This window comes from Tachyglossus aculeatus, chromosome 21, assembly GCF_015852505.1.
Source record: "Tachyglossus aculeatus isolate mTacAcu1 chromosome 21, mTacAcu1.pri, whole genome shotgun sequence".
In the NCBI taxonomy this organism is placed as follows: Eukaryota; Metazoa; Chordata; class Mammalia; order Monotremata; family Tachyglossidae; genus Tachyglossus; species Tachyglossus aculeatus.
The window spans coordinates 9,628,664-9,655,904 of record NC_052086.1 but is presented as its reverse complement, the minus strand read 5'-3'; the positions used below and the strand labels follow the sequence as shown (position 1 = coordinate 9,655,904).

The 27,241-nt window shown below is 53.9% G+C and overlaps 2 protein-coding genes across 2 annotated transcripts; both read right to left on the bottom strand.

Annotated features, from left to right (window-relative positions):
• Positions 1 to 6,140: 6,140 nt before the first annotated feature.
• MSRB1 (methionine sulfoxide reductase B1) lies at positions 6,141 to 10,975 on the bottom strand. Its single transcript, XM_038763319.1, has 4 exons — positions 10,783 to 10,975; positions 7,840 to 7,988; positions 7,618 to 7,732; positions 6,141 to 6,474 (listed from the first exon to the last, which is right to left on the bottom strand). Exons 1-4 carry the CDS (start codon positions 10,838 to 10,840, stop codon positions 6,443 to 6,445), a joined length of 354 nt encoding a protein of 117 aa, XP_038619247.1. The 5' UTR covers positions 10,841 to 10,975; the 3' UTR covers positions 6,141 to 6,442.
• Positions 10,976 to 13,154: 2,179 nt separating this feature from the next.
• On the bottom strand, positions 13,155 to 27,241 carry RPL3L (ribosomal protein L3 like). Its single transcript, XM_038762697.1, has 10 exons — positions 26,963 to 27,241; positions 23,034 to 23,226; positions 21,260 to 21,428; positions 19,402 to 19,537; positions 18,513 to 18,699; positions 18,236 to 18,396; positions 17,168 to 17,269; positions 15,994 to 16,089; positions 14,770 to 14,889; positions 13,155 to 13,248 (listed from the first exon to the last, which is right to left on the bottom strand). The coding sequence occupies exons 1-10, from the start codon at positions 27,239 to 27,241 to the stop codon at positions 13,192 to 13,194; spliced, it is 1,500 nt and encodes a 499-aa protein (XP_038618625.1). The 3' UTR covers positions 13,155 to 13,191.

The window sequence follows — 27,241 nt, the reverse complement described above, 5'->3', positions numbered from 1 at the left end:
GTGATCTTGGGCAAGTCGCTTCGCTTCTCTGTGCCTCAGTTACTTCATCTGCAAAATGGGGATTAAGACTGTGTGCCCAGTGTGGGACAGGGACTGTGTCCAATACCCCAGGGCTTAGTACAGTGCCTGGCATATAGTAAGCACTTAACAAATACCACCATTATTATTATTGGATGATTCACCACCCTATTTTTTAGACCTTTAGAATAGACATCATCTGAAGGAAAAACCACCATTCATTCCCATTATAGCAAATATCTGAATTTTGAGTGGAAGGCAGCAGTGTTAGGAAATGAATAAACTGAGCCCTCTTTCCTTTAAGAAAAAAGGATCCTACATACTTTAAAATGTAATATAACTCTCAGCAGTTGGTTCTTCCGACTTGTACTTCCCAAGCGCTTAGTACAGTGCTCTGCATACAGTAAGCGCTCAATAAATACAATTGATTGATTGATTCTTCTGTACTGTTCTCCTCATCTTGAAACCAATAAACTCCGTTTAATTCACAAAAAGGGAGGTAAAATAGTGGCCTAAAAATGCAAATTTCAAATTTAGCAGTGAAATATTGTGCTGTGTATTTACTCATTAATGACTACAAGAAAGATATGTCTGTCTAAAAAACTTTTCCTATTTTGAGACACGTAAAACTAAGAATTACATTTTAAGAAAAGTCTCTTCAGGGCAGGGAGACCGAAATCTGGTCTCCCTATACGTCATAAAGATTTTATATGAAATTGCTTGGCATAACATGAAGATTGAGTATTTTTTCCAATTAAATTGCTCAATCTAAAATAAGATGAGAGGTCTCAGCGGGGTTTCTGGTTCGGGGGAGAATGGATATAGATGGAAAGCTCTTCTTTAAACCTGGATGCGGTTAACAAAAAAATGCTTTTGGCACAAACTGGAAGAAGCAAGGGGAAGAGATTTCCTCAATCCCTACACAATCTTCCAGGGTTCAAGTTTCTGATGGAGTTGGATTTTACATATATGGATATCTGTCCTTTGTAGTAGATGAGGCCACTAACAATGAAATTCACCGAGGCGTGCCTGTGTACTTCAAAAGGCAAATAATGGATCCAACATCCCAGCTGCAATGTGCATCCACAAAACTATTATTGTTATCACTGAGCGTTATGTGCACAGCACTGTACTAGATACAAGCTAATTAATTACAATAATTATATAATATAATGATAATAACATACACAAAAAGCTTACTATGTGCCAAACACTATGCTAAATCCTGGGGTTTACAAACAAGGTAATCAGATTGAACACAATCTCTAAGCAAAACAGGGGCTCTGAGTCTAAGAGGGGAGGGAGGCCTTCCCTTACTGAGCCCCCCACCTTTTTTCCTCTCCTCCTCCTCTCCCCATCACCCCAATTCCCTCCCTCTGCCCTACCCCTTTCCCCTCCCCACGGCATTTGTATCTATTCGTACATATTTATTACTCTACTTTATTAATGATGTGCATAGATTTACAATTCTATTTATCTATTTTGATGGTATTGATGCCTGTCTACTTGTTTTGTTGTCTGTCTCCCCCTTCTAGACTGTGAGCCCCTTGTTGGGTAGGGATTGTCTCTATCTGTTGCTGAATTGTACTTTCCAAGTGCTTAGTCCAGTGCTCTGCACACGGTAAGTGCTTAATAAATACGACTGAATTAATGAATAAATAATAATAAGTAATTTTGGTATTTGTTAAGCGCTTACTATGTGCCATGCACTGTTCTAAGCGCTGAGGGAGATACAAGGTAATCAGGTTGTCCCACATGGGGCTCACAGTCTTAATCCCCATTTTACAGATGAGGTAACTGAGGCCCAGAGAAGTTAAGTGACTTGCCCACAGTCACACAGCTGACAAGTGGCGGAGCCGGGATTAGTACCCACAACCTCTGACTCCCAAGCCTGCGCTCTTTCCACTGAGCCACGCCGCTTCTCTATGAATGAATGAATTCATTAATGAAAGGATATTGGAAGAAACTTGTACTTCCCAAGCGCTTAGTCCAGTGCTCTGCACACAGTAAACACTCAATGAATGAATGAATGAATGAAAGGATATTGGAAGAAAGTTGCAACTTTCCAAGCGCTTAGTACACTGCTTTGCACACAGTAATTGCTCAATAAATGAATGAATGAAAGGATTCTGGAAGAAACTTGTACTTCCCAAGCGCCTAGTCCAGTGCTCTGCATACAGTAAGCGCTCAATAAATGAATGAATGAATGAATGAAAGGATATTGGAAGAAACTTGTACTTCCCAAGCTCTTAGTCCAGTGCTCTGCACACAGTAAGCGCTCAATGAATGAATGAATGAATGAAAGGATATTGGAAGAAACTTGTACTTCCCAAGCGCTTAGTCCAGTGCTCCGCACACAGTAAGTGCTCAATGAATGAACGAATGAATGGCTATTGGAAGAAACTTGTACTTCCCAAGCGCTTAGTCCAGTGCTCTGCACACACTAAGCGCTCAATGAATAAATGAATGAATGAAAGGATATTGGAAGAAACTTGTACTTCCCAAGTGCTTAGTACAGTGCTCTGCACACAAAAAGTGCTCAATAAATGAATGAAAGGATATTGGGGGAAGCTTGCACTTCCCAAGCGCTTAGTACAGTGCTCTGCACACAGTAAAAGCTCAATAAGTACGATTGAATGAATGAATGGATGAATGCCTGAAGAAAGCTGTGAGGGAAGGAGGGAAGAAATGGCGGAGGGAGCCCTCTCAGAGTCCTGACTGAGGGGCACGACGGCCTGAAGGCAGAGTTCGTCCTTACAGGGAGCCCTTGAGGAGGAGATTTATTCAGAAATCCCTCCTGGATCAACCATTTCACACTCTGGGCCCCGCGCTGACGAGGCAAGTGAGGCGAATGGCGGCCTGAGGTAACGCCGCCGCCCTCTTTCCCGCCTTCTTCACCAGCGCGCGCATGCGCCCCGGCGCCTAGTCGCGCGCCCCGGCTCGCGCCGAGATCCTCCTCATTGGCTGGCGCCCACGTCCATCACCCCTGACTCGCTTTTGGGCCCTTTTCATTGGCTAGCGCCGGAGTCCCGCCTTCCCCCTCCCCCCGCCCTCGTGTGAGGGAAGCGGGGCGGGGAAGATGGCGGGAAGGGCACTGCTGACAGGATCCAGTTGCAGGCCCTCACCAGGGTTCAGTTTATTAATAAAAATAATAATGATAATAATAACAGTAATAATAATGGTGGGTTTTGTTAAGCGCTTACTAGAGAAGCTCCCCACAGCACCTGTATACATGCATTCAATCGTTATTTATTGAGCGCTTACTGTGTACAGCACACTGTACTAAGCACTTGGGAAGTACAAGTTGGCAACATATAGAGACGGTCCCTACCCAACAACGGGCTCACAGTCTAGGAGGGGGAGACAGACAAAAAACCAAAACATATTAACAAAATAAAATAGAATAGTAACTATGTACAAGTATATATGCTTGTACAGATTACTGTTTTACTTGTACATATTTACTATTCTATTTATTTTGTTAATGATGTGCATCTAGTTTTACTTCTCTTTATTCTGATGACTTGACACCTGGCCACATGTTTTGTTTTGTTGTCTGTCTCTCCCTTCTAGACTGTGAGCCCGTTGTTGGGTAGGGACCGTCTCTATATGTTGCCAACTTGTACTTCCCAAGCGCTTAGTCCAGTGCTCTGCACACAGTAAGCGCTCAATAAATACGACTGAATGAATGAAACAGGGTGGCTCAGTGGAAAGAGCCTGAGATTGGGAGTCATTGTATTGACTGACTCTCCATGGCCTTCTGACAGGTGGGCAGGCATCCAGTCCGACATTCAGTCCTGGATCCATACTTGTACATATTTACTATTCTATTTATTTTGTTAATGATAATAATGATGATGATGTGTATCTTGCTTTATTTTTATTTCTTCTGGTGACTTGACACCCGTCCACATGTTTTGTTTTGTTGTCGGTCTCCCCCTTCTACACTGTGAGCCCGTTGTTGGGTAGGGACCGTCTCTATACGTTGCCGACTTGTACTTCCCAAGCGCTTAGTACAGTGCTCTGCACACAGTGAGCGCTCAATAAACGTGATTGATTGAATGAATGAATGAATCCAGGCAGGGATGGTCTGAGCCGAAGGTCCCCGGGGAGGCGCATGCGCAAAGGATACGGAGGTTGTTCCCGCTTCAAACACCAACGCCGCCCTCTGGTGGCTTCTTGGGAAACTGCAAGCCCGGCAAACATTCGCTTTTTTTATTCATTGTCGTATTTGTTTTTTCATTCACCCTTTCGTTCAATCGTATTTATTGAGCGCTTACTGTATGCAAAGCACTGTATTAAGCGCTTGGGAGAGTACAATCTAACAATAAATAGACACATTCCTGCCCACAACGAGCTCACACTGTGGGGTTTTTTGTTGTTGTTTTTTAATGATATTTGCTAAGCCCTTTGTGCCAGGCACTGTTCTAAGCGCTGGGATAGATACAAGGTAATCAGGTTAGGCACGGTCCTTGTCCCACGTGGGGCTCACAGCTTAAATCCCCATTTTACAGATGAGGTAACTGAGGCACGGAAAAGTTAGGTGGCTTGCCCAAGGTCACACAGCAGACAAGTGGCAGAGCCGGGACTAGAACCCAAGATCTTCTGCCTGGGTTCTAATCCTGGCTCCATCACTTGTCTGCTTTGTGATCTTGGGCAAGTCACTTTACTTGTTACCTCATCTGTAAAATGGGAATTAAGACCGTGAGTCCCATGTGGAACAGGGATCGTGTCCAGCCCGATTATCTTGTATCTACCCCAGTGCTTTATAAAGTGCCTTGCACATAGTAGGCGTTTAACGAGTACCATTAAAAAAAAAAGGGGGGGAGCCAGCAGTACCAGCAGAGCAATACGGGGAGGCAGGGTGGGGGGCTGCCATCCACCGCCCCCCATCCCCAAACTGTCAGTAGTGGTATTAGGTTGGCAGAGAAACCCCTTGACTCCGGGTCTCTGATTTGCCTCGTTGCATTTTCCTGGCAATGAAGCTTACGGGGCAGGGGGAAATGGGGTGGCGCCTCAGGGGAAAAAGGGGTTCCCTCTGTCACAATGGCCCCGGTTACCCAACGTCGGGAAGTTGCCGAATTTCCCGGAGACATTTCTGAAATCGAATCTTACACATAAGGGTACATTTCCCCACCGTGGTCAGGGGACTGTGGGTGTCATGGCTCAGAACAGGGACAGACAGTGGTTTAGGAGTGGAGAGGATTAAGAAAGAAGGAGCAAAGGGGGAAACAAAGGGAGAGAGAAAATCAATGAAAGCTATTTACTTAGTACTTACTGTGTGCCCAGCACTGTACTAAGCTCTTGGGAGAGTACACTGTTTAACAGAGTTGATGGATACGTTCCCTATCCATGACAAGCTTACAGTCTAGAGGAGGAGACAGGCGCCAATATAAATAAATTATGAATGGGTACAGAAGTGCTGTGGGGCTGAGGGAGGGGTGAATAAAGGATGCAAATCGAAGTGCAAGGCTGACGCAGAAAGGAATGGAAGAGGGAATGAGGACACGTGCCTTCAGGAAGGCTTTGAAGGTGGGAAGAGTGATCATCTGTCGGAGACGAAGAGGGAGGGCGTTACACGCCTGTGGAAGGACGCGGGCGAGAGGTCGGCCGTGAGATAGGTACAGTGAGTGGGTTGGCGTTAGAGGAGCGGAATGTCCCGGCTGGGTTGGAGTAGGAGAGCAGCAAGGTAAGGTAGGAGGGGGCAAGGGGATTGACTGCTTTAAAACCACTGGTGAGGAGTTTCTGTTTGATGCGGAGGTGGATGGGCATCAAGGAGGGGGGAAACTTGGACTGAACACTTTGTAGAAAAATGACGCGGACAGCAGAGTGAACTATGGACTGGAGTGGGGAGAGACAGGAGACTGGGAGGTCAGCAAGGAGGCTGATACAGTAATCAAGGCAGTATGGGATAAGTGCTTGGATTAACGCGGTAATGAGTACATCTCTTCAGTGGGGAAGGAAGAGAGCAGGATGAGAGAGGAGGGAGGAGGCAGAGGAAGAGGGAGGACGACACAGAGAAGAAAAGACGAAGAGAGAAGTGGGCAGAAAGCCTCTGAGGCCTCCTCCCAAGCACCCACGGCGAAGCCCCCGCCCGATCGACCCGTCGATCGACCGACCGATCCACTGGTGATATTTATTGAGGGCCAACTATGTGCAGAGCGCTTGGAAGCGACCGGCAGCGGGCAGACCCGCTCCCGGCCGACGAGGAGCCGACGGCCTCGCGGGGTCACGTGACCCGGCCCACCCGGTCGGGCGTCCGTCGTCGCCCTGGCGCTCCGGAAGGGCTTTCCCCAGGGCGAGTCATCATGCCGAGGACCAGGGTGGGGAGGGGCAGAGTGGCACCGGTGCCAGGGAGAGGCCGAGGGGCAGGGCAGGTGGTTCCGGGGCAGGGAGGGCCAGCATCCAGGAGGCCACTTCCCGCTTACTTGCCCCGAGCGGCCCCGCCGTCCTTACCTGGAAAGAAGGAAACGGGAAGAGCCCTCGTTTTACTCCTTCGACCGTGGCGGGCCCGGCCACCTGAAGCCAGAGGCCGGCCCCACTGCAGCCCCTCCCCAGCCCCATTCATCTAATTATATTTATTGAGGGCTTCCTGTGCGCAGAGCACTGTACTAAGCACTTGGGGGAGGACCACAGAACAATAAACGGACACATTCCCTGCCCATAATGAGCTCACGGTCTAGAATTCCTAGAATCCCCCTCAGATCCGCTGCATCTTCTTGGAGTAGGAAGCGCCGGGTGGGCTTTTTTGGTTTTCTCGGCCTTCATCTCATTTAATCCTCCCAGCCCCCGTGGGAAGGAGGGAGAGGCAGCTCACATTCTCCCCACCGTACAGACCGCCAAATAGGCCCAGAGAGGTTAAGCGACTCCTCTGAGGTCACCCCGCGGGTCTGGGCCAGAGCTGAGACTAGAACCCAGGGCTCCCGCCTTCCAGCCCCGGGCTCTCCCCTCTAAGCCACAAAGGGTTACAGTGAGGAGACAGAGAGGACAGAGATGGCACAGGGGCAGCTTGGCCTAGTGGACAGAGCACGAGGTGGGGAGTCAGAAGGACCTGAGTTCTAATCCCGGCTCTGCCACTTGTCTGCTGGGTGACCTTGGGCAGTTCACTTTGCTTCTCTGTGCCTCAGTTCCCTCATCTGTAAAATTGGATGAAGGCTGTGAGCCCTGCGTGGGGTGGGGACTGTGTCCAACCCGATCATCTCTTATCTACTCCAGCACTTAGAAGAGTGTCCCAGCATGGCTTAGCGGAAAGAGCCCGGGCTTGGGAGTCAGAGGTCGTGGGTTCGAATTCCTGCTCCACCGCTTGTCGGCTGTATGACTTTGGGCAACTCATTTAACTTCTCTTTGCCTCAGCTGTCTCGTCTGTAAAATGGGGACCAAGGCTGTGAGCCCCAAACGGGATGACCTCCTTGCCTTGGATCTACCCCAGCGCTTAGAACAGAGTAAGCGCTTAACAAATACCATAATTATTATGATATCAAGTGCACTCCCAAGCACTGGATGAGGTGCTCTCTGGGTCCGCCTGGGCTCGGAGCCAGGCCGTGTCTCGGTCCTGGAGCGAGGTGGGGGCCCGAAGAGAGCCAGGGGCCCGTCGCTTACCCTTTGGGACGAACTTGAGCGAGCTGCTGAAGATTCAGAAGCGAGACTGGCCCCGCCTCGGTCCGTCGTTGAGGAACTCGTGCCCTAGGCCATTGCCACACTTGCCACAGGACACCTGCGGGGACAGGAACAGGCCGGGCCACGGGTCACCGCGGCCGGTCGCACGGGGCGGCGGAAACCCAGGCCCCGACCGGCCCACCCCGGTCTCCCCGAGCCACGCACCTTGAAGGCGCCGGGCCTCCCGGGCTCCTCGCGCTTGGCCACGCTGTCGGGGTGGATGGTCTCGGTGAACGCGGGCCACGGGGAAGAGTGTTCAAACTTGGAGCGGCTGGAGAAAAGCTCGTAGCCACACCGGGCACACACGTAAATGCCTGCGGGGGCGACAGGGCCGGGGCGGTGCCAACTTATTCCCCAGGCACCCTCTCCCCGGGGCCGAGGCAGGCGACGGGCCCCCACGGCCGTCCGCCCTGAACCCCCCGCCTCCCCAATCTGAGGCTTCAAACCAGACCGAATTCCGAGGAAGCAACGGGGGCCGGCAGAAGGAGGCGGAGGACCTGGGTTCTCATCCCGGCTCCACCGCTCATCTGCTGTGTGACCTTAGGGAAAACCCTTGGCTTCTCTGGGCCTCAGTTTTTTCCTATGTAAAAGGGGGATTCGATCCCTGCTCTCCCTCCTCCTTCGTCGGTGAGACAAGGTTGGTCTGATCTAATTGCTAATCTATTCCCAGGGATTAGCACAGTGTCAAGTTCACAGTGCTCTGCACAGTTAGCGCTCATCCGGCCTAGTGGATGGAAGAAAGGACGTGGGTTCTAATCTTGGCTCTGCTGGTTGTCTTCTGCGGGACCTTGGGCAAGTCACTTAACATCTCTGGGCCTCGGTTATCTCATCTGTAAAATGGGGATGAAGACCGTGAGCCCCATGTGGGACATGGACCGGGGTCAACCTGATTACCCTGGATCTAGCCCAGCATTCAGTACGGTGCCTGGTACATAGTACATAGTAATCCCCATTTTACAGATGAGGTAACTGAGGCCCAGAGAAGTGACTTGCCCAAAGTCACACAGCTGACAAGTGGTGGAGCCGGGATTTGAACCCATGACCTCTGACTCCAAAGCCCGGGCTCTTTCCCACTGAGCCACGCTGCTTCTCTTAATGCTTGTTATACGCATTATATACATAGGAGCATATATATAAACTTCCAGGCCTGTGCTCTTTCCACTAGGGCCACGCTGCTGGTCTATCGGTTAAACGCACTGAGCGAAACGCTGGGGAAGCACAGTAGAAGCACCAGTTCCCTTCCCATCAGGAGCTTCCGCTGGAATGTTGCGGGGGGGAGAAGGGATGATAGACAGAATTCCTGATATGGAAAAATCCGTCCCCGGGCCCGTTCCATCCTAGGGGCAGCGGATCCAAGGGGGGTACTCGGGCTTGGCGACTGACCCAGGAAGATGGGACGTGACGAGAACTTCTGAGCCTGTTCTTCTTCACAAAACTTATTTGGCAGGCTCCCACCGCGACACACGGAAAGCTGCGTCCACACACGCGATTTGTACATTAAGGGATTTAGACGGGGACAGTCTGGTGACCGTTTCAGGAGGGAGAGAGACGGAGTCAGTGCGAGCGGGGCTTGGGGCGGGAAGGGAACCAGTGAAGAGCAAAGAGCAAAGGTCTGTGGAAAATCACAGGATGAACACCGCTGCTGAAGGAATCTGGGGGTGGGGAAGTGGGGAGGAGGAGGACAGCGAGGCAGGAAGCACTGACCCGTCTAACCCCAGTACTTAGCACATAGTAAACACTTAAAGATCACTGTTTGAACAGAGCTGCTCCCAGGGCAAGTCACAACTTCTCTGTGCCTCAGTTACCTCACCTGTAAAATGGGGATGAAGACTGTGAGCCCCACGTGGGACAACCTGATTACCTTGTACCTACCTCAGCGCTTGGCACACGGTAAGTGCTTAACAAATACCAACATTATTATTATAACCGGGAAAAAGAAGGGAGGGAAAAGATCCTAAAACAGCCAGGATAGGACGAGTTTTAAGAAGCAGCACGGCCCAGTGGATAGAGCACGGACCCGGGAGCCAGAAGAACCTGGGTTCTAGTCCCGGCTCCTCCACCTCCCTGCTGTGTGACTTTGGGCAAGTCACTTCACTTGTCTGGGCCTCGGCTCAGTGTAAAGAGCGTGGGCTTTGGAGTCAGAGGTCGGGGGTTCGAATCCCGGCTCCGCGAATTGTCAGCTGTGTGGCTATGGGCAAGTCACTTCACTGGGCCTCAGTTCCCTCATCTGTAAAATGGGGATTAAGACTGTGAGCCCCCCGTGGGACAACTTGATCACCTTGTAGCCTCTCCAGCGCTTAACAAACGCCATCATTATCATTACTATTACTATTATTTCCCCCTCCGCCCCCACCCGGGCCCCCTCCTTCCCCCCCCCATCTCCCTCCCCAGACCCCCTCCCTCTTTCCCCGCATCTCCGTCCCTGGACCCGCTCCCCCCGGCAACCCGGGCCCCCTCCTCTATCCTCCCTCCCATGTCCCTCCCTGGACTCCCTCCTCCTTCCCCCCCATCTCCCTCCCCAGATCCCCTCCCTCTTTCCCCCCATCTCCCTCCCTGGACCCACTCCCCCCCCACCACCCGGGCCCCCTCCTCTATCCTCCCCCCCATCTCCCTCCCCAGACCCCCTCCTCTTCCCCTCATCTCCCTCCCCAGACCCCCTCCTCTTTCCCCCCCAATCTCCCTCCCCAGACCCCCTCCTCTTTCCCCCATCTCCCTCCTCAGACCCCCTCCTCTATCCTTCCCCCATCTCCCTCCCCAGATCCCCTCCTCCTTTCCCCATCTCCCTCCCCAGATCCCCTCCTCCTTTCCCCCATCTCCCTCCCCAGACCCCCTCCTCTATCCTCCCTCCCATCACCCTCCCCAGACCCCCTCCTCTTCCCCCCCCCTCACCCGGGTCCCCTCCTCTATCCTCCCTCCCATCTCCCTCCCCAGACCCCCTCCTCCTTCCCCCATCTCCCTCCCCAGACCCCCTCCTCTATCCTCCCCCCCATCTCCCTCCCCAGACCCCCTCCTCCTTCCCCCATCTCCCTCCCCAGACCCCCTCCTCTTCCCCCCCATCTCCCTCCCCCGGGCCCCCGCCTCCTCCTCCTCCTCCCCGTCCCCCCGTACCTGTCTCGAAGTGGTTCTGGAAGACCTCCCCGCCGAAGAAGCTGCAGAAGGACGCCATTATGCCCGGGAGAGGAGCAGCGGGAGAGGAGAGGCGACCGGCCCGGGACGGGTCGTCGACGCCACTGACTGGCACGAGAGGGGCACGGCACGTTACGTCACGTCTACGTCACGCCTCGGGACACGTGACGCGCACAGGCCACGCCCCTCGGCGAGGGACGCGTCACTCCCAAGGTCACGCCCCCTGGGGAGCCACGCCTCCTATGGGGATACGTCACACCCCCTGGCCACGCCCCCTCAGGGCGGGTAACGGTAGGCGGCGCTGCGGGACCGCTCCTCGGGTTTGAGGCTCCCTGCAGCGCCTCCGGGTCCCGGTAGGCGGCGCTGCGAGATAGCCCCTCGGCTCCCTGCAGCGCCCCCGGGTCCCGGCAGGCGGCGCTGCGAGACCGCCCCTCGTGTCCGCGGCTCCCTGCAGCGCCTCCGGGTCCCGGCAGGCGGCGCTGCGAGACCGCCCCTCGGGTCCGCGGCTCCCTGCAGCGCCTCCGGGTCCCGGCAGACGGCGCTGCGGGACCGCTCCTCGGCTCCCTGCAGCGCCCCTGGGTCCCGGTAGGCGGCGCTGCGGGACCGCCCCTCGGGTCGGCTGCTCCCTGCAGCGCCTCCGGGCCCCGGTAGGCGGCGCTGCTGGAGCGCTCCCCACCTCCCCTGGTTGGGCCCCGGGGTCAGAGGTCAGACCAGGGGTCAGGGGTCAGCCCTTCACGCTCACAAACCCCGGCCGGGGAGGAGGAAGGATCGGGGTTCGAATTCCGCCTCCACCACGTCTCTGCCGTCTGACCTCGGGTAAGTCACTTCACTTCTCTGGGCCTCAGTTCCCTCATCCGTCAAATGGGGATTAAGACCGTGAGCCCCATGCGGGGCAGGGACTGGGGACAACCTGATTAACTTGCATCTCCCTCAGGGCTTAACGAGTACCAGAATTATTCTTAATCGATCAATCAGTCGCATTTATTGAGCACTTACTATGTGCACAGCACTGTACTAAACGCTTGGGAAGTCCAAGTTGGCAACATATAGAGACGGTCCCTACCCAACAGTGGGCTCACAGTCTAGAAGGCGGGGGGGGGGGTTCATCATCATCATCAATCGTATTTATTGAGCGCTTACTGTGTGCAGAGCACTGTACTAAGCGCTTGGGAAGTACAAATTGGCAACACATAGAGACAGTCCCTACCCAACAGTGGGCTCACAGTCTAAAAGGGGGAGACAGAGAACAAAACCAAACATACTAACAAAATAAAATAAATAGGATAGATATGCACAAGTAAAATAAATAAATAAATAGAGTAATAAATCTGTACAAACATACATACATATATACAGGTGCTGTGGGGAAGGGAAGGAGGTAAGATGGGGGGGATAGAGAGGGGGACGAGGGGGAGAGGAAGGAAGGATGGAAGGAAGAGTTGTTACCTCCGGGCCCCTCACGCCGGGAGATATCCAGGTACCTGCCTATCATTACTATGATTATTATCATTATTATTATTGTTGTTGTTCTTGCGCATTTATTTACGATGTGGCAAGCATCGCTGGGGTAGATACTCAAACCCGACAGACTTTCGCCGGCTTCAAAGCCCTAGAAGCAGCGTGGCTCGGTGGAAAGAGCCCGGGCTTTGGAGTCAGAGGTCATGGGTTCAAATCCCGACTCCGGCAACTGTCAGCTGGGTGACTCTGGGCGGGTCACTTCACTTCTCCGGGCCTCAGTTCCCTCATCTGGAAAATGGGGATTAAGACTGTGAGCCCCCCGTGGGTCAACCTGATCACCTTGTAACCTCCCCGGCGCTTAGAACAGTGCTTTGTACATAGTAAGCGCTTAACAAACCCCATCATTATTATTATTATTGAAGGCCCATCTCCTCCAAGCGGCCTTCCCAGACTAAGGCCCGCTCCTTCCCCCCATCTCCCTCCCCAGACCCCCTCCTCTTTCCCCCATCTCTGCGTCGCCCTGATTTGCTCCCTTTGTTCTTCCTCCCTCCCAGCCCCACGGCGCTTATGTTCACATCTGTCATTTATTTATCTGTATTGATGTCTGTCTTCCCGCTCTAGACTGTAAGCTCATCGTGGGCTGGGAATATGTCTGTTTCTTGTTGTATTGTACTCTCCCAAGTGCTTAGTAGAGTGTTCTGCGCACAGTAAATGCTCGATAAAATACGACTGAATGGATTAATGAGCGGTCATCAGCCCCACCGCCCCTCCTTTCCAGGCTGCCCCCTCCCAGCACCTCCCAGCCCAGGCCTCGGACAGGACCTCCTCAGTTTATTGGGGTCGTCACCCCCAGCCCTGTCTCAGAAAAGAGGCAGAGCCTTAGCTTCAAACTTTCCTTTACTGGGGGGCTCGAGCCCCTCCCCAGCCCCATTTCTAGGGCTCCCCGGAGGTCTCCGCCTTCTCCTTCCCAAGGTGCCTCTTCTGGGGACCCTGAAGTGGAAAAGAAGGCTGGTTAATAATAACAATAATTATGGTACTTGCTGAGCGCTTACTATTCGCCAAGCGCTGGGGGAGATGCAAGATAATCAGGTTGGACACAACCCCTGTCCCACACGGGGCTCACACTCTTAATTCCCATTTTACAGGTGAGGGAACAGAGAAGTGAAGTGACTTGCCCAAGATCATCATCATCATCACTCGTATTTATTGAGCGCTTACTATGTGCAGAGCACTGTACTAAGCGCTTGGGAAGTACAAATTGGCAACATATAGAGACAGTCCCTACCCAACAGTGGGCTCACAGTCTAAAAGGGGAAGACAGAGAACAAAACCAAACATACTAACAAAATAAAATAAATAGAATAGATATGTACAAGTAAAATAAATAGAGTAATAAATATGTACAAACAAAGATCGCCCCACAGGCAGAGCCGGAATTAGAACCCAGGTCCTGGCTGAGCAGAAGGAGCCCGGGCTTGGGAATCAGAGGTCGTGGGTTCTAATCTTTGGAGTCAGAGGTCATGGGTTCAAGTCCCAGCTCTGCCAACTGTCAGCTGTGTGACTTTGGGCAAGTCACTTCACTTCTCTGGGCCTCAGTTATCTCATCTGTAAAATGGGGGTTAAGATTGTAAGCCCCCTGTGGGACAACCTGATCACCTTGTATCCCCCCCCCAGTGCTTAGAACAGTGCTTTGCACATAGTAAGCGCTTAATAAATGCCATCATTATTATTATTATTGTGCTGCTTCCCCACAGCGTGGGCCGTGCGGGCTTTTTGCTTCCCCTGGGCCTCAGTTATCTGTAAAATGGGGGTTAAGATTGTAAGCCCCCTGTGGGACAACCTGATAACCTTGTAACCTCCCCAGCGCTTAGAACAGTGCTTTGCATATAGTAAGCGCTTAATAAATGCCATTATTATTATTATTATTATTATTATTATTATTATTATTATTATTATTATTATAATCCTGGCTCCGCCACTTGTCAGCTGTGTGACTTTGGACAAGTCGCTTCACTGTGCCTCAGTTACCTCATCTGTAAAAGGGGGATGAAGACTGGGAGCCCCACCTGGGATAACCTGATAAGCTTGCATCTCCCCCAGTGCCTAGAACAGTGCTTGGCACATAGTAAGCGCTTAATAAATGCCATCATTATTATTATCATTATTATTATTATTATTATTATTCTAATGCTGGCTCCGCCACTTGTCAGCTGTGTGACTTTGGACAAGTCGCTTCACTGTGCCTCAGTTACCTCATCTGTAAAATGGGGATGAAGACTGGGAGCCCCACCTGGGATAACCTGATAAGCTTGCATTTCCCCCAGTGCTTAGAACAGTGCTTGGCACATAGTCAGCACTTAACAAATACCACTATTATTATTATTCCGACCCCAGGCCTTGGCTGTATCCACGAAGCCATGCTGCTTGGGGTCTTCCGGCCGAGCGGATGATGGTCTGGGGGTAAGGTAAGCCGTGCCAGGGGAGGGGATGCCCTGCCACGAAGGGGCTCACCATGAAAGCCCGCTTCTCCTGCGCCGTCTGGAAGCACCCGTGGCCGAACTTGGAGGTGGTGTCGATCAGTTTCAGCTCCACGTCTTCCAGGCTCCGCCGGCTGTGGTGGACCAGGAGGGACTGGAGGGACGGGGCAGAGGCGTGGGGGGACGTCACCGCTGGAAGGAGCGGATGGGGACGGCGGGGGAGAGGCCGGGGGGCGGGCGGTAGCCCCAGCTCCGGCTCCGTCCTTGCTCGGGGAGCGGAGTTTTTCAGCCGCCTGGCTCAGGACAGGTGGGTCCCCATCTGGCCTTGGGGTCCCCCCTCCAGCGGGACAGCCCACCCCACTCCCAGCCCTACAGCACTTAAATCCGTATCTATAAATTATTAATTTCTAGTCACGTCTGTCTCCCCCTCGAGACTGTAAGCTCCTTGTGGGCAGGGAATGTGCCCTGTTGTTCTATTGAAATCTCTCAAGCGCTTAGTACAGTGGTTGGCACACAGTAAGCGCTCAGTAAATACAATGGATTGACTGACCCCACCCCCCACCACCATTCATTCAGTGGTATTTATGGAGCTCTTACTGTGTGCGGAGCACTTGGCGGAGTATAATTAGTATAATTAGTGATTAGTATAATATAGTAATATATTACTATAGTAATTAGTATAATAATTAGAGAAGCAGCGTGGCTCATTGGAAAGAGCCCGAGCTCTGGAGTCAGAGGTCATGGGTTCAAATCTCAGCTCCGCCAATTGTCAGCTGTGTGACTTTGGGCCAGTCACTTCACTTCTCTGGGCCTCAGTTACCTCATCTGGAAAATGGGGATGAAGACTGTGAGCCCCAAGTGGGACAACCTGATCACCTTGTATCCTCCCCAGCGCTTAGAACAGCTTTGCACATAGTAAGCGCTTAACAAATGCCATCATCATTATTATTATTATAATACAACAGTAAACACATTCCCTGCCCACGACATTCATTCATTCATTCAATCGTATTTATTGAGCGCTCACTGTTTGCAGAGCACTGTACTAAGCGCTGGGAAACAGCGCTTAGAACAGTGCTTTGCACATAGTAAGGGCTTAATAAATGCCATTATTATTATTATTGGGAAGCGCAAGTCGGCAACATATAGAGAGGGTCCCTACCCAACAACGGGCTCACAGTCTAGTTGGTGTGGCAGCTTGGAGCTAGGGGGGGAATCGGGCCCGACCCCTGACCCCCGACCCCACGTGACCCCTGACCTTCCGGAGCGTGATGACGCGCTTCTTGGTGCCCGCGATGCAGCCCTTGAGCATCACGAAGTCGTTGTTGACTTCTCCGTAGTGAGGAAATCCGCCCTGCCGGTGGAGAGGGCGTCTGGGGGGCTGGAGCGCCTGACCCCCACCGCTCCGCCTCGCCCCCTCCGAGGGGACTCCGGGGGGGTCTGTGGGACCTGCAGCAGACCCCCCCAGCCTGGGCCCGGCCACCCGCAGGCTCCCCTTCAACCCCCTCCACGTGTCTTGGGACCAGAGGGAGGACCATCAGGGGCAGTCGGTACTGGACACCCCCTAAGTGCTTAGTACAGTGCTTGGCAGGCAGTAAGTGCTCAATAAAGACGATCGACTGACTGAAAATAAGATTCTACATGGATGTTCACGTCATCATCATCGTCATCAATCGTATTTATTGAGCGCTTACTGTGTGCAGAGCACTGTACTAAGCGCTTGGGAAGTACAAGTTTCTCCCCCTTTTAGACTGTGAGCCCACTGTTGGGTAGGGACCGTCTCTAGACGTTGCCAATTTGTACTTCCCAAGCGCTTAGTACAGTGCTCTGCACATAGTAAGCGCTCAAGAAATACGATTGATAATGATGATGATGATACAAGTTGGCAACATATAGACGACCCACTGTTGGGTAGGGACTGTCTCTATATGTTGCCAATTTGTACTTCCCAAGCGCTTAGTACAGTGCTCTGCACATAGTAAGCACTCAATAAATACGATTGATGATGATGATAGACAGTGGATAGAGTCCGAGCTTGGGACTCAGAAGGTCGTGGGTTCTAATAGCAGCTCCGCCACTTGTCTGCTGGGTGACCTCGAGCAAGTCACTTCACTTCTCTGGACCTCAGTGACCATCTGTAAAATGGGGATTGAGAGCGTGAGCCCCACGTGGGACAGGGACCGTGTCCAACCCGATCTGCTTGTATCAGCGCCTGGCCAGAGCCAGCGCTTAACAAATACCGCGGTTATTATTACATCCCCGGGGGTGACCCCCTGACTCCACGGTGGAGGGAGGGCAGGCTGTGGGGGAGAAAAATTCCGGCCAAGGCCGCGGCCCAGGCTTCAGCGCCGGTGCCGGTCAGCATGGCTGGACACTGGGTGGTCCCGACGGGACTGGGAAGGACTGGGGGGGAAAAGGGGGGGACCACGTACCAGGGGAGTGATGGACTTGTTGGTGATGTCATAGTTGGTGGAGGCGTTGTTTCTCACCACCTGGCCCTCTTCCACACGGATCCCACGGCCCAGGCGATAAATCTGGGCAGGAAAGCGAGAGGATGGGCAGGCTGGACACCAGCTTGGGGGGCCCGGGCCCCCTCCTATTAGCAGGGAGCCACTATGCCCCTGGAATCCAGCCCGATGACTGAGTCAAGCCCGAAGGGTGGGGGGTGTGGACGGGGCCACAGGGTGATGGACGGGGGACCCCCCCCCCCCCCCCCCCCGCCGGGGAAGCAGCAGCAGCAGGGCACCCCCCTTCCCCACCCTCTCCCAGACACAGGCTTCCACCCCAGCCCCCAGAAAAGCTCCCCCAGATGGAACGTGTCTGTTATACTGTTATATTGGACTCTCCCAAGAGCTTAGTACAATGCTCTGCACACCCTAAGCGTTCAATAATTAATAATAATAATGGTATTTGTTAAGGGCTTACTATGTGCCAAGCACTTTTCTAAGTACTGGAGGAGATACAAGGTGATCAGGTTGTCCCACGCGGGGCTCACCGTCCTAATCCCCATTTTCAGATGAGGGAACTGAGGTCCAGAGAAGTGAAGTGACTTGCCCAAGGTCACCCAGCAGATGAGTGGCAGAGCCGGGATTAGAATCATAGATTCATAGAGATCTCCCCCCCTTCTAGACCGAGGTCCAGAGAGGTGAAGTCACTTGCCCAAGGTCACCCAGCAGATGAGTGGCAGAGCCGGGATTAGAATCATAGATTCACAGAGATCTCCCCCCCTTCTAGACTGTGAGCCCGCTGTTGGGTAGGGACCGTCTCTATATGTTGCCAACTTGGACTTCCCAAGCGCTTAGTACAGTGCCCTGCACACAGTAAGCGCTCAATAAATACGATTGAATGAATGAATGAATGAATCCTTCCCCCGCCTCCTCCATCCGGGTCAAGACCGCGAAGGGGCCCACGCTCCCGGAAGCCCAGCGCTCTCCCCTCTGACCCTGCCCCAACCGGGCACCGGAGGGGCCAAGGGGTCCCCGGGGGGCGAGGCGTGGCACCTTCTTGTTGATCTCGGTGCGGTGGTGGTAGCCCTTCTGTCCGGCGCGGGCGATGGAGTAGCCCACGCGGGCAGGGTGCCAGGCCCCGATGCAGGCCACCTTGCGCAGGCCCTTGTGGGTCTTCCGAGGGAGCTTCTTGGTGTGCCAGCGGCTGGTAACCCCTGGGGGTGGGGAGGCGGGCAGAGGGGCTGGGGACATGGAGCCTTCCTCCTCCTCCTCTTCCCCGCCCCCTCCCCTGGCAGAGGGGCTGCCCCTCTTCCGCCCTGCGCCCGCGGACCTTTCATGCCCCGGCCCTTGGTGACGGCGATGACATCGACCATCTCGTTCTGGCTGAAGACGGCGTGCACGGGCACGGCTTTCTCCAGGTGCCCGCGCGCCCAGTCCACCTTGTCCGACACCGACCCGCCGTTCAGCTGGACCTCCATCACGTCGGCCTTCTTCTGCCGGAACGCCAGCAGCTTCATCTGCCCGGCACGGGTGTTCGGAGGGACGGGCAGAGGGACAGGCCCGGGATGGTGGGGGGACAGCAGCAGCTGCAGCCTTGGCCTCCACTCTGCATCCCTGCCCCTTGGAGGTCGAGGCTGTGGGCTCCTATTCTACACAGTCTCCCCCTCTAGACTCTAAGCTCGTTGTGGGCAGAGAATGTGTCTATTATATTGTTCTGTTGACCACTCCCAAGCACTTAGTACGGTGCTGTGCACACAGTAAGCGCTCAATACCATTGACTGAGGGGAAAACCGAGGCTCGTACTAGAACGGCCCCGTCCCCACCCTGACCCCGATCTGTCTCCATCCCCCGGCCAGGCTCCGTCCACCCCACAGCAGAGATGGAGGTTAGGACCGGACCACCATGTACTGAGCGAGTCCGGCCTAGGTCGCCCGGTCCAATCCCCTGTCTGCCTCCCCCAGTGCTCCCTTAGCCCCATCCCACCACAGGATGCTTCCGCCAGGCCCTCTCTTTAAAAATCTCCAGGACTGGAGACCCCGGGGGTGGTCAAGAAAGTTCTCCCTTGAATCTGGCCTCGCTCCCTCGCACCGGACCGCCTCGTTCCCGACTCCCGTTCCCGGAGGCGTTTCCGGAAAAGAGAAGGCCCGGCCTGGGACACCAGCCCCGGGGAGACTCAGCCCCCCGGACTGGAGCGGGAGGACGGCGGCGGGGGTCCTCACCTGGGTGTGGACGATGACGCGGATGATTTTGCAATATTTCTTCATCGAGGCGAAGTCCTTCTCCAACCGCTTCTTCCCGTCGGCGTCTTGCCACTTCTTACAGTACTTGGTGAAGGCTTTCTTCTTGCTTTTGTGCCTGGAACAAATCAGGGGGCTGGTGGCTTCCTCCACCCCAGCCCCCTCGCCCCTCACCCACCCCTAGGGTGGCCACTGGTCCGGGTAGAGTCGATGGCGGGGTCGGGGGGCCGGTCCATCCACCGCCCGGTCTCTTTCTGCCTCAGTTTCCATTGCCGAGTCCCCCGGCCCTAAAGCGGTGCCCACGCTCATGAGGACCCAGGATGGGGGGCACAAGGAGTCTGGGGTGGCAGGGGCTGGAGTCCGCTGTGGGCACATTCTGGGCACGATCGGGCTGATTCTCGATACGGCGGCCCTATGACGATGCCGCGTGGCGTACGTGGTAATGTGCGTGTCAGCATCCGACTGCGCTCTCCCAGAGGGGAGTGGAGCGGGAACCCCAACTGGGACCGCACTAGTTGAAAATCTGGGGCTCCGGAGAGGCGTCTCCGCCTAGTCTGAGAGCAGAGGGGATGGGTGGCGGAGGCCGGGATGTTTCCCGGCCCCTGGTTGTCCCCTATCCTCTCCCCCGGGGGCCCTGGGGTCTCCTCTCTCTCCGCCAGGCACAGAGGGGGTAGGAGCCGGCTGGAGCTGGGGATAGTGGGGCGAAGGAGAGGGGAAGGAAAATCCAGAAGTGAGCGTATGGAGAAAATCTCAGAACCGTGTCAATTTGAAAGCAATTTGAGGGGAGAGCCTGGCTTCCGGCCCCAAGAGCTAATCACCCGCCCTACCTCCTGCCCACTTGTGCCTGCCCTCTTCCAAACCCCCCTCCCTCTGCCCACCTTTTTTTTTATGGTGTTTGTTAAGCGCTTATTATGTGCCAGGCACTGTACTAAGCGCTGGGGTAGATACAAACTAATCGGGTTGGACATAGTCCCTGTTCCCCATGGGGCTCAGCGTCTTAATCCCTGTTTGGTCCTTGAGGGAATTGAAGCATAGAGAAGATAAGTGACTTGTCTAAGATCACATAGCAAAAAAGTGGAGGAGGCGGAATTAGAACCCAGGTCCTCTAACTCCAAAGTTTGGGCTTTTTCCACTAGGCTCCCCTGCACCTCCCCTTCCTTTTCTCCCTTTTCCAGGCGCTCACCTAGCCCCTTCTAGGCCCCCTCCCCTTCCCCTTCTTTCCGTTTCTCCCTCTCCGGCCTCCTCTTCCCTTCCTTCTCCTCTTCCCTCTCCTTTTTTTATGGTATGTCGTTAAGCGCTGTTTATTATTATCATGATCATATTTGTTAAGCACTCACTACGTGCGAAGCACTGTTCTAAGCGCCGGGATAGATACAAGGTAATCAGGTTGGGCACAGTCCCTGTCCCACTTGGGGCTTCCAGTCTTAATCCCCATTTTACCGAGGAGGGAACTGAGGCCCAGAGAAGTGATTTGCCCGAGGTCACACAGCAGATAGGTGGAGGAGCCAGGATTAGAACCCAGGTCCTTCTGGTTCCCAGGCCCGGGTTTATCCAGTAGGCCACGCTACTTAATAATAATAATGGTGGTATTTGTTACACGCTTACTATGTGCCAAGCACTGGGGGGGATACAAGGTGATCACGGTTGTCCCACATGGGGCTCACAGTCTTAGTCCCCATTTTACAGATGAGGGAACTGAGGCCCAGAGAAGTTAATGACTTGCCCAAGGTCACACAGCTGACAAGTGGCAGAGCCGGGATTCGAACCCATGACTTCTCTCCTCTGCACCCTCTCCCCCCACCCCCCAAGCCTTGAACGCCCCCCCGGGCGGTGTCCTCACCAGTTCTTGTAGAAGCGACGCCTGCACTCGTCACTCAGGTGCTCGGCGAAGATGGTCTTGAAGTTGCGCAGGCCGCGGGGGGTGTCCACGTAGCCCACCACCCCGACCACAATCATGGGGGGCGTCTCCACTATGGTCACCGCTTCCACCTCCTCCCTCTTGGACACCTCTGGAAGACAGAAGGGTTGTGGCGGCTGCGGTGGCCGGAAAAACCCTTCTGCCGGCCGGGTCCTCCTTCCCCTCCCCACAGCACCTTGTATATATGTAGGTATGTTTGTGCATATTTATTACTCTATTTTACTCGTACATATTTATCCTATTTATTTGGTTTATATGTTTGGTTGTCTGTCTCCCCCTTCTAGACTGTGAGCCCGCTGTTGGGTAGGGACCGTCTCTATACGTTGCAAACTTGTACTTCCCAAGCGCTTAGTACAGTGCTCTGCACACGGTAAGCACTCAGTAAATACGATTGAATGAGTGAATGAATGAGTTTCTGAGGTGGGGCGGGGGGGGGGTCCGCTCTGGAGGCTTTAGAGAAAGTGATGGAAGCTTGAGAGGTATTCTTTAGACTGTCAGCTCATTGTGGTCAGGGCGTATATTGTTCTCTTGTCCTCTCCCAAGCGCTTAGTACAGTGCTCTGCACACAGTAAGCACCCCGTAAATACGATTGAATGAGTGAATTCGGCCTAGAGGCAGGGGGATGGACTAGTTGACCCCTGAAGGACCAGCCTTGGCCTCAGGATCTTGTCCCATCCCACCTGGGATGGCTCAAGGCGACCACACTCACACCCCACTCAGCCTCCCAGGACGTCACTTTCATTCATGCATGTGTTCATTCAATTATATTTATTGAGTGCTTACTGTGTACTAAACACTTGGGAGAGCACATTACAACAATAAGCAGACACATCCCTACCCCCCTGTGAGCTTACGGTTCAGAGGGGGAGACTGATGTGATTATAAATAATGACATTTATGGACCTAAGTGGTGTGTGGACGCAAGTAGAGTGAGCCTGGGAGGGGGAATGATTATCGGGATCAAGTCAGGGGGACTCAGAAGGGAGTCCTGGGAGGGGGAATGATTGTCGGGAACAAGTCAGGGGGACGCAGAAGGGAGTGGGAGAAGAGGAAAAGGGGGTTTAGTCAGGGAAGGCCTCTGGGAGGAGACGGGCCTTCAATAAGCCTTTGAAGTGGGGGAGAATCGGTGTCCGTCGGATATGAGGAAGGAGGGCATTCCGGGCCAGAGGTTGACGGTGAGATAGACGAGACGGAGGGACAGTGAGAAGGTTGTCCTTAGCGGAGCGAAGTATGTGGGCTGGGTTCATTCATTCATTCAGTCGTATTTATTGAGCGCTTACTGTGTGCAGAGCACACACAAGTGCAAGTTGGCAACATCTAGAGACGGTCCCTACCCAACAGCGGGCTCACAGTCTAGAAGGGGGAGACAGACGACAAAACAAAACGTATTAAAATAAAATAGAGAGTAGGAGAGTAGCAAGGTGAGGCAGGAGGGGGCGAGGAGATTGATTGCTTTAAAGCCGACGGTGAGGAGTTTTTTTGTTGGACGTGGAGGTAGATGAGCCGGAGGTTCTTGAGGAGCGGGGAAACGTGAACTGAACATATTTGTAGAAAAAGGATCCGGGCAGCAGAGCGAAGCATGGCCTGGAGTGGGGAGAGGCGGGAGGTCAGCAAGGAGGCTGATGCCGTAATCAAGGCAGGGAAGAGATCGGCGTGGTGGTCTTTTGGATGGTGAGGAAAGGGCGGATTCACTTACTGAGGCCGGGTCTGTGGACCTCCCGCAGCGTGTGCGTCATGCCGGCCTTGTAGCCCAGGAAGGCCGTGAGGTGCACGGGCTTCCTGGGGTCGTCCTTGGGCCACGACTTCACCCGGCCCCGGTGCCGGCGGCTTCTCTTCTGGGGCAGGAAGCCCAGGTGGCCGTGCCGGGGAGCTGAGAATTTGCGGTGGGACTATGGCAAGGATGGGCGGGCGGGCAGGAGGAGCAGAGGGAACAGAAAGAAGGAAGAGGGTTGGGGAAGCCAGAGGGATGACAAGATCAGAGCCCCCGCTCTTCGCTGGAAGGTTCTTGGGAAGACCCGGTGGATGCCCTGTAAGCCCAGAAGCTCAGGGGTGATGATGACGATGGTATTTGTTAAGCACTTACTACGTGCCAAGCACTGGGGGGGGATACGAGGTCAACAGCTCGTCCCACGTGGGGCTCACAGTCTCCATCCCCATTTTACAGATGAGGGAACTGAGGCCTAGTGAAGTGACCTGCCCAAGCTGAAATCTCTCGCTCCATCCCTTCTCCCCTCCTTAACTTCCATCTTCAACCGCTCACTCTCCACTGGTTCCTTCCCCTCTGCCTTCAAACATGCCCATGTCTCTCCCATCCTAAAAAAACCCTCTCTTGACCCCACCTCACCTTCTAGTTATCGTCCCATATCCCTCCTACCATTCCTTTCCAAACTCCTTGAACGAGTTGTCTACACGCGCTGCCTAGAATTCCTCAACAACAACTCTCTCCTCGACCCCCTCCAGTCTGGCTTCCGTCCCCTTCATTCCACGGAAACTGCGCTCTCAAAGGTCACCAATGACCTCCTGCTTGCCAAATCCAACGGCTCATACTCTGTCCTAATCCTCCTCGACCTCTCAGCTGCCTTTGACACTGTGGACCACCCCCTTCTCCTCAACACGTTATCTGACCTTGGCTTCACAGACTCCGTCCTCTCCTGGTTCTCCTCTTATCTCTCCGGTCGTTCTTTCTCAGTCTCTTTTGCAGGCTCCTCCTCCCCCTCCCATCCTCTTACTGTGGGAGTTCCCCAAGGTTCAGTGCTTGGTCCCCTTCTGTTCTCAATCTACACTCACTCCCTTGGTGACCTCATTCGCTCCCACGGCTTCAACTATCACCTCTACGCTGATGACACCCAGATCTACATCTCTGCCCCTGCTCTCTCCCCCTCCCTCCAGGCTCGCATCTCCTCCTGCCTTCAGGACATCTCCATCTGGATGTCCGCCCGCCACCTAAAGCTCAACATGTCGAAGACTGAGCTCCTTGTCTTCCCTCCCAAACCTTGTCCTCTCCCTGACTTTCCCATCTCTGTTGACGGCACTACCATCCTTCCCGTCTCACAAGCCCGCAACCTTGGTGTCATCCTCGACTCCGCTCTCTCATTCACGCCTCACATCCAAGCCGTCACCAAAACCTGCCGGTCTCAGCTCCGCAACATTGCCAAGATCCGCCCTTTCCTCTCCATCCAAACCGCTACCCTGCTAATTCAAGCTCTCATCCTATCCCGTCTGGACTACTGCACTAGCCTTCTCTCTGATCTCCCATCCTCGTGTCTCTCTCCACTTCAATCCATACTTCATGCTGCTGCCCGGATTATCTTTGTCCAGAAACGCTCTGGACATATCACTCCCCTCCTCAAAAACCTCCAATGGCTACCGATCAATCTGCGCATCAGGCAGAAACTCCTCACCCTGGGCTTCAAGGCTCTCCATCACCTCGCCCCCTCCTACCTCACCTCCCTTCTCTCCTTCTACTGCCCAGCCCGCACCCTCCGCTCCTCCACCACTAATCTCCTCACTGTACCTCGCTCTCGCCTGTCCCGCCATCGACCCCCGGCCCACGTCATCCCCCGGGCCTGGAATGCCCTCCCTCTGCCCATCCGCCAAGCTAGCTCTCTTCCTCCCTTCAAGGCCCTGCTGAGAGCTCACCTCCTCCAGGAGGCCTTCCCAGATTGAGCCCCTTCTTTCCTCTCCCCCTCGTCCCCCTCTCCATCCCCCCGCCTTACCGCCTTCCCCTCCCCACAGCACCTGTATATATGTATATATGGTTGTACATATTTATTACTCTGTTTATTTATTTATTTATTTATTTTACTTGTACATTTCTATCCTACTTATTTTATTTTGTTGGTATGTTTGGTTCTGTTCTCTGTCTCCCCCTTTTAGACTGTGAGCCCACTATCGGGTAGGGACTGTCTCTATGTGATGCCAATTTGTACTTCCCAAGCGCTTAGTACAGTGCTCTGCACATAGTAAGCGCTCAATAAATACGATTGATTGATTGAGTGGCGGAGCCGGGATTAGAACCCACGACCTGCGACCCCCAAGCCCGGGCTCTTTCAACGGAGCCACGCTGTCCCGCCGAGAAAGGCAGGCCGGGGTGGGGAGGTCAGGGGCCGCCAGTCGATCAGTCTGTCGTATTTATCGAGCGCTTACTGTGTGCAGAGCGCGCGTGGCTCAGTGGAAAGAGCCCGGGCTTTGGAGTCGGAGTCACTTCAAGTCACTTCACTTTTCCGGGCCTCAGTTCTCTCATCAGCAAAATGGACATTAAGACGGTGAGCCCCATGGGGGACGGGGACGGTGTCCCACCCAATTCGCTTGTATCTACCTCAGCGCTTAGTACAGTGCCCAGCACATAGTAAGTGCTTAGCAAATACCATAAAAAAGGGAGCTTCAAGTTGGAGAACTCAGTCCTCTTCCAGGAATGAAGGCAACACGGGAAGTGAAATGAGGATTTAGTCTTTAAATATAGACGCCCTGGCTCGCCCCGCCCGTCACTCCCCACACTACGCGCGCATGCTCACATTCGAGCACACGTGTACAAGCACATGTGCGCACACGATTTGAGACAAAACCAGAAACAACCTTGAGAGTCCTCTACCCCCTTCACACTGGAGTGTCTCTCTGTAGAGGACTGGCAGCATTTAGGGTGTTTACTGAGGACAGGGCACTGTACTGAACACTTGTACTGACTGTATGCTCGTCGTGGGCAGGGGATGGGTGCCTGCTATATTGTACTCTCCTAACCGTTAGTCCAGTGTTCTGCAAACAGTGAAGCGCTCAATAAATACCAGACTGACAGACCGATGGGGGGTGGTGGGAGTCAAGGGAATGGCAGACATGTTCCCTGCACACAGGGGGCTTCCACTACAGAGCAGGTGGTGGACTATTCATCCAATTGTATTTATTGAGCACTTACTGTGTGCAGAGCACTGGACTAAGCACTTGGGAAGTACAATTCGGCTACAGATAGAGCCGACCCCTACCCAACAAGGGGCTCACAGTCTAGAAGGGGGAGACGGGCAACAAAAAACATGTAGACAGGTGACAAAACATGTAGCGTGGCTCAGTGGAAAGAGCACGGGCTTTGGAGTCAGAAGTCATGGGTTCAAATCCCAGCTCCGCCAACTGTCAGCTGCGTGACTTAGCGCTTAGTACAGTGCTCTGCACACAGTAAGCGCTCAATAAATACGATTGATTGACTTTGAGCAAGTCACTTCTCTGTGCCTCAGTTACCTCAAATGTAAAATGGGGATTAAAACTGTGAGCCCCCCGTGGGACAACCTGATCACCTTGTAACCTCCCCAGCGCTTAGAACAGTGCTTTTGCACATAGTAAGTGCTTAACAACTCAATTATTATGTAGACAGGCATTGGACTCTCCCAAGCGCTTAGTACAGTGGAGACAGGTGTCAAAATCACCAGAATTAACGCTATATGCACATCTTTAACAAAATAAACCATCACGGTCCAGACTTTTGGCTAGCTCTGCGGGAAAGGTCAACCCCGCACCCCCACTGGACAATCTGTGGCTGTCCATCCGCCCCGTCCCTGGGTCAGAGGGCTGTGGATGGAGGGACCTCCCCTCAAATCCTACTCACGCCCCGGGGCAACCCACGGCCTCACACAATCCCACCGGACCCCCGGACCCCCGAATACAGACCATGAGGCCGAGCGGACTCCTCTCCCCGAGCGGCCGGCGACCCCGTCCGCCGCTGGCCGAACCGGACTGATAGCTAAGATGGCCGCTCCGCTCCGAGGCCCAGGTCCAAGGCCCCGATTTAGCTCCTGGCTCCGTTCGGACCCGTATTCCGTTTCCACGGGGAGGGAATCCCGGCCCAAGCAAGGTCCCGGGGGTGGGGGGATTGGTCTCTGCCAGCCCACGGCCCGCAGCAACGTGAGACCAGTCCTCCAT